General features: G+C 29.1%; 3 protein-coding genes across 15 annotated transcripts in view; 2 read left to right on the top strand and 1 right to left on the bottom strand.

Moving 5' to 3' along the window:
* Nucleotides 1–7,728, top strand: part of LOC126878061 (phospholipid-transporting ATPase ID) — a 73,286-nt gene extending 65,558 nt beyond the window's left edge. For 11 of the 13 annotated variants that reach the window (XM_050640470.1, XM_050640468.1, XM_050640471.1 and 8 more), the window contains 5 exons: nucleotides 1,050–1,201; nucleotides 1,303–1,655; nucleotides 1,898–2,123; nucleotides 2,209–2,444; nucleotides 2,526–7,728. In XM_050640470.1, coding sequence (XP_050496427.1) covers nucleotides 1,050–1,201; nucleotides 1,303–1,655; nucleotides 1,898–2,123; nucleotides 2,209–2,444; nucleotides 2,526–2,942 — 1,384 coding nt within the window. In that variant the 3' untranslated portion in view covers nucleotides 2,943–7,728. The remainder of the gene's footprint in view (nucleotides 1–1,049; nucleotides 1,202–1,302; nucleotides 1,656–1,897; nucleotides 2,124–2,208; nucleotides 2,445–2,525) is intronic. The other 2 variants (XM_050640475.1, XM_050640473.1) reach the window with 1 other exon arrangement.
* LOC126878066 (cyclin-dependent kinase 7) lies at nucleotides 7,524–10,270 on the bottom strand. Its single transcript, XM_050640493.1, has 5 exons — nucleotides 10,034–10,270; nucleotides 9,911–9,970; nucleotides 9,720–9,828; nucleotides 9,200–9,645; nucleotides 7,524–9,123 (listed from the first exon to the last, which is right to left on the bottom strand). Exons 1-5 carry the CDS (start codon nucleotides 10,085–10,087, stop codon nucleotides 8,776–8,778), a joined length of 1,017 nt encoding a protein of 338 aa, XP_050496450.1. The 5' UTR covers nucleotides 10,088–10,270; the 3' UTR covers nucleotides 7,524–8,775.
* A 2,075-nt stretch (nucleotides 10,271–12,345) lies between these two features.
* LOC126878322 (pancreatic triacylglycerol lipase-like) lies at nucleotides 12,346–17,889 on the top strand. The gene is made up of 8 exons (XM_050641001.1): nucleotides 12,346–12,475; nucleotides 12,547–12,711; nucleotides 12,959–13,061; nucleotides 14,472–14,620; nucleotides 15,708–15,953; nucleotides 16,576–16,782; nucleotides 16,887–17,043; nucleotides 17,511–17,889. The coding sequence occupies exons 2-8, from the start codon at nucleotides 12,666–12,668 to the stop codon at nucleotides 17,566–17,568; spliced, it is 966 nt and encodes a 321-aa protein (XP_050496958.1). The 5' UTR covers nucleotides 12,346–12,475; nucleotides 12,547–12,665; the 3' UTR covers nucleotides 17,569–17,889.
* The last annotated feature ends 72 nt before the right edge of the window (nucleotides 17,890–17,961 follow it).

Raw genomic sequence — 17,961 nt, 5'->3', positions numbered from 1 at the left:
GACTAATTAACGCATTTATTTTAAAAGTTTCTCTTTCATATTGAATGTGGCATCATGTTCTGTGTAATGCTTTCTTCGTCTGGTTATGCCTAAGAATTTATAAATATTTCAGATCTAGATTTTCTGTCTTCAATATTAAGTTCAAATAATAAGATTCAATATAAAAAATCATTGATCACGAATTATGCATTCTCAATAATATTACTATTAATAAGTACCAATTAGTTTAAATATTCTTTAGCATGCAATATGATATTCCAAAAGTATTGATAAGTTAAACTGCACCAATACATGTCAATTCAATTTATCATATATGCAACAATATAAATTTTATTATATTTAAATTGATTTAAGTTTCAATTATACAGTTAAATTATATATTTGCATGCAAATTTTAAGATATTCATATATATACAGATGTTAAGGTTCTGTATACTATCAATTACTTTCTTTCTCAAGCTCTCTTTTTATTATAGAAAAATATTGAGAATCTATTTATCTCGTGCTTGTCGATTATTCTATTTATGATGTAGACATTTGATTATAGTAGAGTTAGGTGTCAGTTTTTTTCTCAAATACTCCAATTTTTGTTTTGTACTTCTCAATATCCTATAATTATGTATTAACATTAATTAGTCGAAACGAATAATGATAATTATCATGTGCTTGAAACTCACTCCTTCTCTTTCTGTATGCTTAAAATTAATCTTAGTAATAATGATAATAATAACAACAACAACACCGAAAGTATGTTGCTTATGTCACGTTATTATTTCAGTAGTTCATGATACAGTGCACTGTGTGTATTGTTTATGATTAATACGCATCATTTTTATATTCAATGGAACAAATTAAATTTCTTCCTTTTTTTTTTCTTTTTTTTTTCTCAGCAAGTAATTGTATATTATATTTTACCATTGGTTGAGTTTAAAAGTCTGATAACTTCGGGAAAAAATGAAACTTGATTCTAAGAAAGCACTGTTAATGTAAATCATATTTTATTCCAAAGTCATCTTGTTTCATTTAAACTTTATATTTTTTATATATAGCAGCGATACTGAATACAATCCTAGCAGAGATGAACAAGATGAGCATGAGATGGAACAAGCAACAGGATTTGCGGTGGTTATTAATGGGCATTCCTTAGTTCATGCATTACATCCGCAACTTGAGCAACTTTTCCTCGATGTATCAAGCCAATGTATGTATATTTATTTAGAAAAATTCTCATATATTTATTACAAAAAATTATTTATATTTATATTATATATAATTATAACATTGTACATTCTAAATTCTTAGGTAAAGCTGTGATATGTTGTCGCGTAACTCCTTTACAAAAAGCAATGGTAGTCGAATTAATAAAGAAAAATAAAAATGCTGTGACTCTGGCAATTGGTGATGGAGCAAATGATGTTTCAATGATAAAAACAGCTCATATAGGTGTTGGCATCAGTGGGCAAGAGGGATTACAAGCTGTATTAGCATCCGACTATTCCATAGGACAGTTTAGATTTTTGGAAAGATTACTTCTCGTTCATGGGAGATGGTCATACTATAGAATGAGCAAATTTCTTAGATATTTTTTTTATAAGAATTTTGCGTTTACTTTATGTCACATCTGGTTTGCCTTTTTCTGTGGATTTAGTGCACAGGTATAAATTTATTTTATTCATAATCTCATCTATATCCGTTATGTATTTTATAGTTCTAAAATGATGAGACTAAGGCGAATGTGATTCGCAAAATTCCTTTGTTGAGCAACTAGTTCCAAAGTCGAGTATTGGGGAATTGAACAAATTTTTAATTTATTCTGATCTTCAAACATTTATAAAATGGAAATTTGGTTGAAGGATAACTTTTTGATACATTCTTACAAATATTTATTTGTTTGCAGACTGTATTTGATCCTATGTATATTTCTGTCTACAACCTCTTTTATACGTCATTACCTGTAATGGCAGTCGGTATATTTGATCAAGATGTTAATGATAAAAATAGTTTAATGTACCCAAAACTTTATGCACCCGGATTACAAAATTTACTTTTTAATAAAAAGGAATTTTGCTGGAGTGCTATACATGGATTTTTTGCTAGCTGTGTATTATTTTTAGTTCCATATGGTAAGTATAAATAATGTATGCACCCTTTTGCTATGTTTTGAAATTAAAACATTTCAATTAAGATTATGATTGAATGTATCTTTAGGAACGTATAAGGATGGAGTATCACCAAAGGGCTATGTACTTTCTGATCATATGTTACTAGGAAGTGTTGTAGCTACTATATTAGTCATAGTCGTGACTGTCCAAATAGCCCTTGATACATCATATTGGACAATTGTTAATCATATTATGGTTTGGGGCTCGCTCATTTGGTATTTTATTTTAGATTATTTCTATAACTTTGTCATAGGTGGTAGTTATGTTGGCAGTCTTACAATGGTATGTTATTTGTATTAAATATTTGTTGTATTAAATATTTTAATAATAATGATATATTAATACTTGGGTACATGATTTTAGGCAATGTCGGAAGCGACATTTTGGTTCACGGCAGTCATTTCGTGTATCATATTAGTAATACCTGTACTGTCATGGAGATTCTTCTTCATAGATGTAAGACCAACATTGTCTGACAGAGTTAGACTTAAGCAGAGATTGGCACAACTTCGCTCTCGTCAAAGTCAAGATATACTTCGTACACCATCTACAAGACGAACACGACGATCTCTTCGTTCAGGATACGCTTTCGCGCATCAAGAAGGTTTCGGCAAACTCATTACATCTGGCAAAATTATGCGAAAATTACCGAATGGTGCAGATTTTAAGTTCGCCATGCCGTTTACGAACAATACCAACAAACAAGTCAGTGTTGCCACTACGTCACCAAAGGACAATGCATCCAAAAATTCGCACACATTGGATACCATTAATCTATAATTTGGACATTATATTGTAAGTCTTTTTACCATCTATTAAATTTCGGATGAATGATTTGTGAAGCCGTAGCAACATTAATATACACAAAAATTAACATTCTTTTGCAAATTAATTTTTTATTTCAACACCAATCGAATTTTTTAAATACTATATTACATCATGATGTTTCATTATATTTGCATTATGTTTTTGTTACATGTAAGACACAAAAATTATATGTACTTGTATGGATTGCAATAACTAAAAAATATCTGCTAACTTATTAGATTCAACCTTTCTGTATCAATGCTTCAAAAATTTAAGTAATCGAATTTCATATGACAATAAAGCATTAATTGTTTGCATAAGAAAGTTTACATACTAGTATCTACTAAAAAATACTATTTCTTTTTTCACCAGAAACTATTGTTAGTTAAAGATTATTTTAATATAATGCATTTTTTATATGATCAATAATTATTCTAGACTCTTAAGAAAAATTTTATACTGCAGATAGATTAATTATATTTTTAAATATATATTTGTTAATTTTACTACTTATATATTTTTTTATATATGTATATAGTTCCTCACAGCAAAACTTTAGAATGATTTTTCTCAAATCAAAATGAAATTAAGTAGTTTATAAATCTGATCATTTTTGTACGTGTAAAAATTATATTTTAAATAAGTTACTTCAATCTGATACATGAGGTTTATGTTATAAAGAGTCTAGAATAAAAAGGATCTCAAATTCAAAGAATTCTTCGAGCCATTGACAATGACTTCTGAAAAATTCTCAAATAGTACACATAAAGAGAAATGCACAGGCTGATTTATGATTATACATTTTTTGCTTATTATGTGAAAAAAGAAAAAGGAGTCAAATTTCTTGAAAGCCATTGTATGATAGGAACTGCTATTATCTACTTGCTGTCTATATTAATTGTTTAGCCATTCATTGAAATTAATCAATTTACTATTATTTGCTAATTTGTTACTGTGAATAGAAATGTTGATTTAACAAAGTCATGATAATGACAAATCAACATCATCCAGCACGTTTATATTTGAAATATTTTTAAAGATATACTTCAAAATCTAACGTAATCACAAGAATATAGAATTCTTGTAAAAATGGAGATGTTCTTCTAAACATAAACAAAATATTTTTTATTTAAAAATTAACATCAAAATACAACGCAATAATAAGATAAATTATGATTTGTATGATCATGACACTCCCTGTGTACATACGTGTAAAGGTGTCAAAGTCATGTAATATCCCTACTTGTATTATATACTGTCCTAGTATGAACATAAAACATGTTTACACAATACATGTAATATGTTAAGGATTATAGTTATGATAATAATTGCCTTTATAAAATATGAATACACAAGAAACAATTAAAATTACTATATCATAACAGTGACTGTAAATATTTTAAAAAGAGATATATATATTTATATATATATAGTATATATATTATTTATATATATATTATAGATATATATTATATATATTATATATATATATATATATTATATTAAATGTTAAGTATACATTTTTTAAAAGAAAGTAATATATAGGTAGATCAATTTAAAAAAAATATGAAAATAGTAGCTATATTATATTATACTATCGCGGATAATGTTTGCCTTGGACTGACTACTGAATATATATATATGATATAATAAAGTAAAAAACAGTAGTAGCAATGAAATATGTATTTCTACTTTTAATATTAATATGAATTCTAGGGAGATATAGTCTGTATTGGGAAAGTGTGTTCCACAAAGAATTTTTTTATTTAAACAGATAAATAGGAATTTATTGCTTTCAAACATTGTGCCTAATCAAGAAGCTACACAGAGTGTTTCACATTGCAATGGTATTTTGTTCATTTACGTTTATGTAAGACGGCGTATGTTATATGTGTAACTAGATTCTTCTCTTTATGAATTATATGTTAATAGTACCAAATTATTTAATTACTGTCTTTGTATAAATTCCACTTGTATTGTATTACGTACCGATCCAAAGTTATTAATTGAGGGAAAGAAAACGTTTAATTCAAGAGACTGTTGCGTTTCTATCTTCTGCTTTTAGAAGTAAACATAACATATATATGTAACGCAGGAATGTCATAAAACGGGAAAGTAAAAAGTTTCAATGAATTGATATATCTTAATGTCAAGAACTCAATACGTAACTTTAAATGTATCAAGTATTCTTCACTATAACGATATTTCCGTTTACTTTGAAATTGAAAGTTATGTGTTTTTAAAGCGACAAGTATCAATCATGATGTGAGGTATTGATTACGTTTTTTTATAATTAATGTCAGACTTTCAATAATACGAATGGACTGAAAAATAATTTTACAAATATTTATAAAGCAAAATTGTGAAATTATCTTCAATATTGAAAACAAAATGACCTTATTGAATAACGCAGTAAACTGTTTGTGTTAGGGAAATTATAAACATGTTCTTCTTTATACCCAAGGAAAGATCATAGTTACCTAGAAAATGCACCGCCTATATTTCTTGTCTAAACTCATTTATATGTATGTACATTTATTTTGTAATACTTTGTGCTAAGTAGTATTTGGAGATGTGATATTATTATTACGGACAGTTATATTGTAATGTATGTATTACTTATTTTAAAATCCCTAAAAGGGTATAATTTCATTTTCATTTGCAAAGAACATCCTTGTCCTAAAATCTGTGAATACTGCGATTTTTAAATAATATGAAATTACATTGTGATTTAAAAAAATATATTATTTTTATATTAAGAAAATTTTATATGCTATGTTCTACATACGTTTAAATGCTGCTGCTATAAAATGTATACATTACTTTCGTCTACTTTTAATTTAACGTATTGGAAAATTTATTAAACTTATATATATATATATTTTAATATTATTTAAAAATCTTGGTATACATTGACTTAATGTATAAAAGTAAGAAATTAAGAAAAATAAGCATTATAAAGTAGTCATAACATGTTGTTGGTTGCATAAGTTGTTATATATGTTACTTTAAATACTGAATCAAATGTCTAGAAACAAAGTGCAAGAGCAAATTGTCTGCTGCATGTGCTCTATAGACTGCGCATCGATTACTGCTTAAAACTATTTGCTTAGGACATAGTATAATTTAAAGAAGAAAGCAATTGTACTTATATCATGTACAATTGTTTAATCTTCATTACATTTCATGTCCGATAAATAATCTTTTACTACAGTTTTTCAAGTACGTGTTCGTGGGATGCTAACACAAGACAATAATATATTTAACAACAGTAATTAAAGAGATATGAAAATATTACATATAATCAATAATATCTTTATTCCCTTTGGATGTTTATTAGTTTAAATTAATTATATACATATATTATTTCTATTTGTTTAATAGTCGAAGGAATTTTATTATTTCATTTGATGTTTTGATACTATGTCCTATGTACTATTTCTAATATATTCTACTTTTATGTATGAAACAATGCATCCTATATAAAATTTAAGCCCTACTGAAATGAAGAAAGTTATACACGCACGTTACATATGTAGGGCCATGCAGGAGGGCATATGAAAAAAAACTAATGATATCGAATACAATGTTCCTTACAAAATGCACGCAGGATAGAAAATTAGTATGTATGTGTCTATCACATTATTATACGACATTGAAAGCGGTGGTGACTTTAAATGAATTAACTTATCGAACAAAATATTGATCAATCAATTGAAATTAATTTTTCTGCAATCTCTAGAGTTGTTGCGCTCAAACATATATTCAGTTACATGTTAATGGTTCGTCACAAATAATAAGGGATAGTTTTAATTTTGTATTTTCGACAAATGTATTAATACAAGGACGATTTACTTTTTGTAAATCGTGTTAAACAGTGTTTTCTGTTTTTATACTATACTCTGTATAATATCAATTTTGTAAATTTAAACATTGCTTTAAGTATATACATCATGTACAGCAAAATCTCATTGTTAAGTGTATTATTTTTTATGTGTAAATAACTCGCATAAGAGGAGAAATTTGTGTTGTAAAAAATGAGTAATATCTAAGATCTAAAAACTATCTCTGTAGAAGTTTTGTTTCTTTTCCATGAAATTGTATTAATACTATTTCTTCTTTTATTTACTTTCAAAAATATCCTTGCGTTTTTATGTTATGATCTAAATTGAAAATGACAATGATAACAATTTCCATGCTTTTTCACTACCTGGAGTTTGGCAAATAATGGTATATACTCCTAAAAAAAAAATTATGCTTATTATGCATTACAGAAGGTGTTACATAGTTATTACTTATAGTTCAGTCTGAATAAGAGGGACCACAGTACCATATGTTAGAATGAATTTATTATTTGCATATTCTAAGATGTTTTAAAAGATTACTTACCTTTGAAGACATCAATATTTAATTTGAAGCACTTGTAAATCTTCTTGATGTTTCCGAGAAAATCGAATACGTTTAAACTTAATTGTAAAATCCGGGTTTAATTTTATCATTTATGTATAATATATCGCAGATGTATGCTAACAGGTGGTAATCCTCTAACACATCTTAAAATAATCACGTTTTATTTATATAGAATTCCCAGCTTTTCACCTCTATATCAGAATCTAACAAAATATGTAAAACAAATATTAAATGTTGCTTCAGTATTTAAATGCACACGTCGTCTTAATTTATGCTTTTAATGTAATTATGTGTACAATACAAGAAATTTTGTTATAGCTTTATGTAATATATTAAAATATGAAATTTATTTTATTCTTGTAACATGATTTTAATGTGAAACACTTTTTCATCAATTTCAGAGGTAGCCAACTCATGTTAATATGTGCATTAATATAAGATATGTACAATTTGTATCATTACAAAATATTACGTTTTTTGTTACCCATCAGTATTGAATAGATTTATGTATGTGTGTAATAGATACATGTATATTGAAATCATGCACGGATATTAGAAGCTGATTGAGAAGATGCAATCAGTCGTGAGCGGTACTCGTAAAAAACTACTTGCATGCTCATCACAGATGGACAATGCAAAATCATCAGATTTAGCAAAAATGATAAATGTGTCCTTTTTGTCCACAAAGCGGATATATTAAAGGAACATTATTTATACTTTATACTTTTCTTGAGAAAGGAAATAGTGGAACATCGTCAAATAGAGACAAGAGCGAGTAAATGAGAATCTGGTAATGTTTGTACTTATTGCGAAAGATGAATAATTAATCTCGCTACAGGGAAAGCTGCGAAATGCGATTACAGTTTTAATAATTTGTTATCAACGATTCACCTCTTTATGCTATCGAAATTTAATATTTCACAAGTTACAAAATTGTTCACGTATCAAACATTTCTTACTAGTTTTTAAGTTAATAAAAAGTAATGCAGCATAATGTTGTATTTTTCAAATATGTATTATTATTTCAGCCTATAACATTCCCATCCTGTTTTAATTTTGTATACATATAGGCCATATCTATTTCGAGGATATATAATGTTAATAACGTATAAAATGGATGTTTATTTGATTTTAGTTATTTACATAATAATTTTGTAAAAATATATTACTAAATTGCATATCATATATTACTGCAGTAATTCATTGTAGATGTTTAATATTATATCTCATGTTTTAAATTTACTTGTATATTATGCATTTATACAAATCAGTCTATATCTCCTTGCTTCATTTTATTGCATATTATATTGATTATTCATTGTAAAATTAGTAAGGAAACAGTAACAATGAATTTGTTCTCGTAACAATTTACAATTAAGTCTAACCGAATTTATGGTTAAAACTGTAATCTTTTTGCAAGGGAAGCACCATCCATCGATTCCAGTAGTTTTCTCTTTAAACTAGGCTTTTCCTCTGGCTGACGTTTTACAGATGTAGGAAGCGGTAATCTAGGTCCAGGAGTTGGTGCAGGCTTGTTGCTGAAGTATGGCATTTGAAGAGCTTGATCACATGTACATCTCTCCAAGGGATTTACATTTAATAGACTAGCAATTAAATCTAGGAGATCATCACCAGCAGCAGTAAATATATGTTTTAGTGGTGTACCAGGAAAAGGTTTGAATTGGATAAAATCTGGTAATTCTGTCATTCCTGGCCACGTTTCTTCAGTGGGTGTGCCTAATGTCTGAAAATTATGTATGTAAATATATGAAAATAATTGCAATTAAGAACTTTTTCAGGTTACAATAAAAAGGATATACCTGAAATATTCTAGTAAGTTGATCCAGGTCAGATTCGCCAGGTAAAAATGGTACACGTAATAACAATTCTGCTAATATACAACCAACTGCCCACATATCAATTCCAGTACCATATAATCTTGCACCATACAACAATTCAGGTGACCTATACCACCTTGTTACTACCTGATGGGTATTTATTCGGTTAGGTGAACCAAAAAATTTGGCCAAACCAAAATCACCAATTTTCAAAACACCTTCAGAGTTAACCAGTAAATTATTTGGTTTCAAATCTCTGTGCAGTATCCAATTATAATGTAAATAATCTAATCCTTGTAAAGTTTGGATCATATATGCTTTAATGTTAGCAGCTGTTAATACTATATTACTATCCTTTATTATTATCTCTAAATCTGTATCCATAAAGTCAAATACTAAGGAGACATTTGACTTGTGACCAAAAACATCTAAAATATCAATAACATGATATGAATGTTGACTACAATATAAATTCTTGTAACGTATGTATACGTTTATATACCTAATAAACCTATCACATTATCGTGTTTTAATTCTTGCAATAATTTAATTTCTCGTAATGCAGTTCTATTTATACCATCCCTAGCCTCTGCGCGACTTCCAACTTTAATCTGAAATTGTCATAAATGACATTATTGACACTTCAAGAACTAACACTTGATCAGTGTATAAAATCATTGTGAAATAACAAACCTTTTTCACAGCAACAATTTTTGACGTTTCGATATCTTTGGCTTTATAGACAGTAGCGAACTGAAATAAAATTCATAAATATATTTACAACATTAATAACGAAGTTTATAATCTTCAACTAACCTGTCCTTCTCCTAAGAAATCAATTTTCTCATATCTTCGCAATTTTTCTGTCATATTTACTAAATATAATAATACTTTTATTTTTTTCAAAAATAAATTACTTATTTAAAAATATTTTACATAATAATTTACATAATACTATCTTGTATCATTCATGAGTATACTTCGTTTAATGTGCTTCAAAATGAAACGTAAATGAAAACCTTGTGTCGTGTCCTCGTATCATCGTGTCGCTGTATTCGTCAATTTGCACGTGCTTGAACATGTCCTGGCATTTAATTGAAATATGTAATATAATTTTGGGATATTTTAATTGATATAGAAATAATAATTCTATATAGAAATTAATAATATTTAATCTTTACTAACACTTTAAAAGATCTTTCTTTTTCTAACGAATTATTTTGAAACAGGGTATGAAAAATTTAAAATATTTCTTTTTGTTTTATGCCAAAAGAAATAGATAATCTATTATTAGTGACTATCGTTTATATATCGTTTATATGTGTTTTTACATTTTTTGTCCTCCCGTGTATTCAAATAATTGTATATGATGAGACATTAACATATATTTAACACTTAAAAGTTATCATCAAATAACGCCAATGCCATGATAAACGAAATTTCACCCCAATATAACCTTTTACTTTAGTACTCAATAAAATCACACAAATGCAACTCAATTTCTTATTATTATCCAATATTAGATATTGTTCGCAATTATAGATAACATTGCAATGATATTAATACGCTACTATTACAACAAAATTCTTATGGAGTAAAATTTTATCCTTGATACTCTTCAAGGATACATCATTATTAAAAAACCGTATAGGATAAATTTAGAAATGTTAAATATTAAAATTTTATATGTAGTAAATATTCTTATTGTTAAGAAACTAGTATTATCATCGGCGCTGCATTGTAATCAAACTTTTCAATAGTCGGTATAATAGAGATAAAAAAAAGCACTGATAAAGGAGAAATGTAATAATTGTCATGCAAGATCGTTCGACTGTTACATAGAGGAAAGGAACGATATAACCATTTACGATAGTAAAGCAGGGATAGTCGCGCTATCATAATTAAACTTTCTAAATTTAACGACGTTCGTGGGACATCTTCCTTTAAGTTTACACATTTAATGAATGTGTTCTTTCTATATCACGTTGCCAAACATTAAGACATAAGAGATGTTATTGCGAAAATATTATCACACTTTTTAGTGGAGACAGACATTCAAATTACGAAATGAATAGTTTGAAGGAAATAAACAAAGTAAACATAACAGTATAGAAACTGCGTTGAAATCATCATGAAAATAAACCAAAACATTTGTTCATTCATTAATGAATGTATTCATAATCAGACTGCTGACGTTCATGCATTTGTGAGAAACTGAAATATGCATAAATGTACAGCAAAATATTAAATATATATATATATTTATTTATTTATTTATTAGGATATTTAGGTTACATATATTTAACTGTATTCATAAAAATATACGTAAATATGCGTAAACATCCGTAGTTTAATTACAATATACGTGTAACCTGTATTGATCTTTATGCTTGACGTCATTAACATAGCTACTTGCCAATTAACAAATAGAATTATGTTATTCGATTATTGCAATGAAATGATATAATTCAATATTCATTACTAATATACATAATTAGTTTTTTATGTATATTTTATTCAGAAAAAGTATGTAATCGTGATTTGTGATCTATATTAAATATAAAATTGTACAAGTGAAAAAATGGAAGATGTTTACTTTTTATTGGCAAATTTTTTATTTTTTATTTATCATTTATTATACTATGAACAAGTATAATAAATAATTACAATAATTAATATATCCTCAATTTAATTCCATTAGTTACTTTGTATACATTTTTTATTTATTATACTATGAACAAGTATAATAAATAATTACAATAAGTGATATATCTTCAATTTAATTCCATTAGTTACTCGTGCAAATGACAATCATACTGATACAATAATAATATAGGAATCTTTCTTGTAATTGGGTCAAGCCGGTTTACAGCTAACAAAGATTTCATTAAAACTAAATAATTTGTAATGATTTATCACATAATGTACGTGTATGTGGTATATATGTTTCAGAAGTGAAGACATTTCAAAAATTTCAAGACATTATAATTATGGAACTTAATCATGTCAAGTTTCTGCATAGAGCAAAAAAGTAAACACTTTTCCTTGTAGTCTTCTACTTTCATATCAGTTTCAAACGATGAAACACGACATATACAGTCTAACCAATATTTCACGTATAATCAAATACACACACATGTATCTAAGCGATAATCGGCACGTTTTCCCCACGAAAGAGTGCAAAAAGCGTTTCTCGAATAACGAAGTCGTAGTAGGAATTACGAAATTGAGAAGAGTTTGGAAGGCTACTTATAAGAGGTAGGGGTGAGCAACTTTCGAAACTATCCACGTTCGAGCAACTGTCGTATTAATTAAACAAATGAATATAGCTGCCGGGCTTATCGAACATCAAAGACGAGAAATCGGGAGTAGGATGAATGGTAGCCCACTGCTAAGCCGGCTACAGTAGTAATCCAGTGCAACGGCGAGCGGTATCGCGCGGAGAGACATGTCATCCGTCAAAATTCTTGTCCTTTTAGTGGTCGTTCTGTCAGGTAAACGAAGTCACGTGGATCTTTTCGTTAACGTCTACTAAAGTGAACCGAATGTTCTTCTCATTGTATCTACATTTCAATCTATTTGGAATTTATCTTCATTGTGACCTTACCGAATTTTATTCAAACTTTATGATAATCGACTTTAGTTTATAGTCTTTTTTAAGGTTAAGATGAGTCTGCGACTCTTTGGATAATGTACTTTTATATTTCGTTTTCAACAAATTTTGTTTCCTCGTGGTTCTAGCGTTCGCGCATTCACAAAACACACTGTTCAACGATGTGCAATCGGTCATCAAGTCCATGTTCAAGACCACCCGTGATCCCGCTATGTTCAATCTGTACACCAGGTATATAGAACATATAGTGTTTTTGTTTGACGATTTAAAGGAAGTTCAAATGTTATGACTGAAGTTAGCTCAGCGGACATAGTTATCCACGAGGGTATAACTCCTAGCCGTCGAAAGGAAAGAAGTTTGTTCAGTGTTAATATTCTTTAATGCTTGTTATGTCATATACAATGTCAATATGCTTTATTTCTCCTATTTTATTTATTTTGTTAGTTCTTATATAATATCTCTCCACTGTTTCGAACAAACCTATTACAGCGATTTTTTCTTTTTTGATATTTTTTCATTCTTTCGTTAAACATAATACATATTAACTTTTTCACTATAGTTTCCTCAGAATTGAAAGTTTTTTGACATACAGTATGAAGACAGCTTTTGCAGGTACTTAAAATAATTAATTGTGGTTTAACACATATAAGTGGAAATAAAAATGATTGTACATTATAAATATTTGTACGTTTTTAATATATGATTGTTCGATATTTAAGGACGTATACGCTCCCCATAGTTCAAGATTTAATTTTAAGATATTTTGGGAAAGAGAAGAGACGAAGCAAGGGCGAACGTGATACGTTAAAGAAAATCCGCGCTTCTCCTTGGCAACGCTCGGTTCGTGCTGCGAATTTTTCGTCCGTGCAGAGGCGAGCTTTATCGTTCGTCGTTCGTAAACGATGCATCAATTTTTTAACGATACATGCAATCAGCAAGCCGGCAAATTCTATTCTCAGCGCTGACGCTCCACTGACTATCATCGATGCGTGAATATCGTGGACGCGCCTCCTTTTCTTATTCTTTTTGCACTGCTTTGCCTTTTCTTGTTGATCGACTCGATCTAAAACCGGGAAGGAAAATTGAGGCGCCACTCGCGATGGCGGCGCCTCGAGAATTCCTCGTTCCGATTGTCAGAGATGGTTTCATAAAGACCACTCGAATCATTAACTCCATGGCAAACAAAGTGTTTTACTGAAACAAAAATCGTAAATCAACGTAAAAAAGGTATTTTGTCACTACGAATCTGAGATAGACTATGATTAAATTTCGTGCGAAATTATAATAACTTTTTTAGGAAACACAGATGCTTTTTTGCTTATTAATAGAATAAATCATTTTATGTATGCTATGGTACGACAAGAATCACAAACATTTCGTTACAGGCGGGGAAGAATATCGGAAAAAGATGTAAAAGAATTTCGAAAAACGTATAACATCAGTGGATTTATGTAATATTAAAAGGTTAGGAGAAATTATTAATAAAAGAACATTAAGTCAGAAATATTTGGTATTATTAGCGGTTTCAATTTTTGTAGGATAATTTGTAGAATAATAATAATAAATAGAATAATAATTTGTAGAATGTAATTTTAAAATAATTTAATGCTAAAATAATAAAAGAGCTTTCCTTTTGCAAAGAGAAAATCCGTTTGGCGAGGAGCAGCTGTTTCTAAACAACACCGAGGTTCTTTACGCATCTCACTTCAATGAAAGTCGACCAACGAAATTCATTATTCACGGATTTAGTGACACCGGAAACGAAGCCTGGGTACGAGGTTTGATAGATGGTACGTAAACACGAGCCTTTCTCGATAATTAGCAGACAGACAAGTTTTTGTCTCATAATATCGAATCATAGCTACTCGTGTTATGAATTATAATTTCGATTTAATGAAACTTTGTATTCGTAATAAAGTTAGCGTCGCTTTAAAACGAAGCGAACTAGAGGCCGAGAAAACGAGAATGAAAGACGAAGAAGAAGGAAAAGCGAATTCTAAGGAATTTCTAGAAATGTCGATGGTGCCGAGCCAGTGAAATTTAATTACAATCAGGGTCAATCCGTTTCGGTAAACACGGAATCGACGTCGTCAGGTTCAAGGGTCAGCACGATAACAAGTTAATTGATCACTTAACAAGTTTTTGCTTTCTCGCGTTAAGTTCCTGACGTAACTGTGAGAAATTTCGATTTAGAACTTTTTCAAAACCTCCTTAACAAATGTGTATTACCTTTTTGCCTTCATTGTCCTTGCACGGTATATTTTGTAGTCAAAAATTGTCGCAAAACAATTTTGTATCCTTCAATTATTCCAGATACGCTTAAATTTCTTCTGCGTTACTACACAAAATAATTTTATTCAATCATATTAGTCCATCATTATCCCAACCATTGAAACAAAAGAAATCATACTCCTGAAAGTATCACAAGCACGTCAACAATTAACTGCTTAATAGGTACTTTGACTTTCACGTGAATTATATTTGCAATAACACTTGCAATTCTGTAATGATTGCTAATATTTGTTTTATTTAAAACATTTGTTATAGTAATCCTAGATAACATATTTTAATTTGGATTAAATTCTATATATATGAATTATTTATTTATTGAAAATATATTTTATTAAGGTTTTAAAAGGCTTTAAAACCTTGTGAAATATTTTTTACTCCTTTAAGTAAATGCTATCAATTCACAGAGTCTTAGACTCTTTTTTTGCAACACCCTATATGTAGTTGCACGCTTCTTGACATTGAACTTGCGTCAGACTTGATCCAATGTCATGATTTCAACGTTTTGACGATTTTTAATATATCATCTCTAATATCATTGACTCTAGTCGAACAAAGTTATATACGATTATGCGTGAATGATTACAGCGTATCTACTTCATGAAGATGTAAATGTGATAGTAGTCGGATGGGGAGTTTTGGCGGCCGACGTTTATCCAGTAGCGGCAAACAACACACGGAAAGTGGGCGAGTTCCTCGGAGATTTTTTAGAATTTTTGAATCGCGAGTCGAATCTTGAGTACAAGGATGTTCACATCAGTGGTCATAGCTTGGGTTCACACGTGGCAGGATACGCTGGAGCTTACTTGGATGGACGTATTGGCAGAATAACAGGTATATTTCATTAGGATGTATTCATTGTCAATCTAGAGTTTGTTAACCCTCTATAACTTCCAAATTAAGTTTAAGAAAGCCATCAAATATTTTCTAAGGAATCGCCATGGTTTTTTTGTAGTTGAAATATAGTTGAAGGTATTTAATAGTTGAAGATTTTTAACATACATGTTTCCTTTTTAATATACATATTTTTAACATGTATATTTATTTTAATATAACTGCATCGTCATATACAATAAAAATAAATTGCCATATTTTATTGAAAATATTTTTTGTATAGCGAAGTGTTGCTGATGACTTAAAAAGATTGGACAACACTGCTCTATAGCGTCGTTCAATTTAAAAGTTACATATCCACGAATCTATATCTTTTAAATTAAATTTTGCTTCATTATTATTGTACTATTGTATTTTATTACTATATCATTATGTTTATATTAAATAATTTATTTACGATAGTTATTATTTTATATCTTTGAAATCGAAACAAGAAAGTGTAATCAATCATAATTTTTCTTCTTTTGCAAACAAACAAAATTTCACAGTTGTAAAGGGTTAAATTTATCACACATTTATGTTATCTCTTTTTATTTTTAATATGATGTGGTATGATTCGAAGGCCTAGATCCAGCTAGTCCGTTGTTTGAAACAGTCTTCGGAATTGTCGATCCAGAATACAGATTAGATCCAACCGATGCCCAATTCGTGGACGTAATTCATACGAGCGGACCTGCCTTTGGATTTTTGGCTCCACTTGGCCACGCTGATTTTTATCCTAACAATGGGAAGTTTCCACAACCTGGTTGCTCGTTTCTACCAACTACAAGTAAACATCTTTTTTGTTTCATTAAGCTTCCAACAAAATTATTTATGAAACAGTGTATCTGACAAACTTTAATTAGAATTTAACAATCGTCGAATGTTTGTCAGCTTACTGCAGCCATTCGCGAGCTCATCAGTACATGACAGAGAGTATAGGCAGTACGGCTGGTTTTAAAGCAAGAACCTGTGAAAATTGGGAGAAATACATAGAAGGACGTTGCGATTATAATCCGATTGTTCTGATGGGAGAATACGCGTCCACGTCGTAAGATATTTAATTTTTTTGATTTTGTGTCATATAAAAATTGAAGAGCTCATAATAAAAACGGTCCTCGTTTATGCTTGTCTTTTTCGAAAAAATGGAAAAATTCTAACATCTTTAATTTCTGTTCAATATTATTTGTTTCATTTCTATTCTTTTAAACGAAATATTTATCGTATTACACAATCGTTATAAATGTGTCTGTAATTATATTACAAAGAAACTATATTTAAGTAAATCATAAAGTTGTGGAATGTCGATAAAGATTACTTTGATAAAATTGAATTGAAATGTTTGATTTTCATTTAATGACAAGTCAGGGAATAGATTATTTTCACTGATTTTACCATATATGAAAAGTTAAAAAATTCGATAAGGTTCTTATTATATATCATAATTCGTTTTTGTTATAAGCTCCTCCATTATTATGCATTCGATTATCAAACTTAATTTCGTTTTAATCGTTTCAGGTTGCGGGGAAAATTTTACTTAACAACGAACGACGTACCTCCGTTCGCAATAGAATGAGCGACAATGAACATTTGGAACAACTCTACATGATGATGATCCTGTATTTGCGGCATCAAAATGATCTGTACTAGTCATTTACAAGTTACTTTATTTATGCAGCGTGCGCAATTTTATTCGAATTCTACATTTTTCCTTTTTTTTTTTTTAATTAATCGGACGAACGAAATCGAAATCGGTGGTGAACCGGTATCGTTTCATGTCGTACAACAAAAGTACAAATTATATTAATTAAAATGACACGTGTTAATGACACTTTCTCTCGTTCGCGTACTTTTGCAGAATGAAATAGAAATAAACGTTGTATTGGTTACTTTGAAATTTGTGTACTTTGTCATTCACATTATAGCAAATATTATTACAATATTCAGAAACAATAGACGGATCATGAAA

The sequence above is a fragment of the Bombus huntii genome, chromosome 2 (assembly GCF_024542735.1).
Source record: "Bombus huntii isolate Logan2020A chromosome 2, iyBomHunt1.1, whole genome shotgun sequence".
Taxonomy (NCBI): Eukaryota; Metazoa; Arthropoda; class Insecta; order Hymenoptera; family Apidae; genus Bombus; species Bombus huntii.
This window is presented reverse-complemented; position numbering and strand designations above follow the sequence as displayed.

What these genes read in the sequence shown, in the direction of transcription:
- LOC126878066 (XM_050640493.1), bottom strand. Translation starts at nt 10,087, where the DNA reads ATGACAGAAAAATTGCGAAGATATGAGAAAATTGATTTCTTAGGAGAA. An exon ending in AAATTGTTGCTGTGAAAAAG is followed by an intron (nt 9,829 to 9,910) that starts GTTTGTTATTTC and finishes TGACAATTTCAG; the next exon opens with ATTAAAGTTGGAAGTCGCGC. An exon ending in TAATGTGATAGGTTTATTAG is followed by an intron (nt 9,646 to 9,719) that starts GTATATAAACGT and finishes TTGATATTTTAG; the next exon opens with ATGTTTTTGGTCACAAGTCA.
- LOC126878322 (XM_050641001.1), top strand. Translation starts at nt 12,666, where the DNA reads ATGTCATCCGTCAAAATTCTTGTCCTTTTAGTGGTCGTTCTGTCAG. An exon ending in ATGTTCAATCTGTACACCAG is followed by an intron (nt 13,062 to 14,471) that starts GTATATAGAACA and finishes CCTTTTGCAAAG; the next exon opens with AGAAAATCCGTTTGGCGAGG. An exon ending in CTCGTTTCTACCAACTACAA is followed by an intron (nt 16,783 to 16,886) that starts GTAAACATCTTT and finishes AATGTTTGTCAG; the next exon opens with CTTACTGCAGCCATTCGCGA.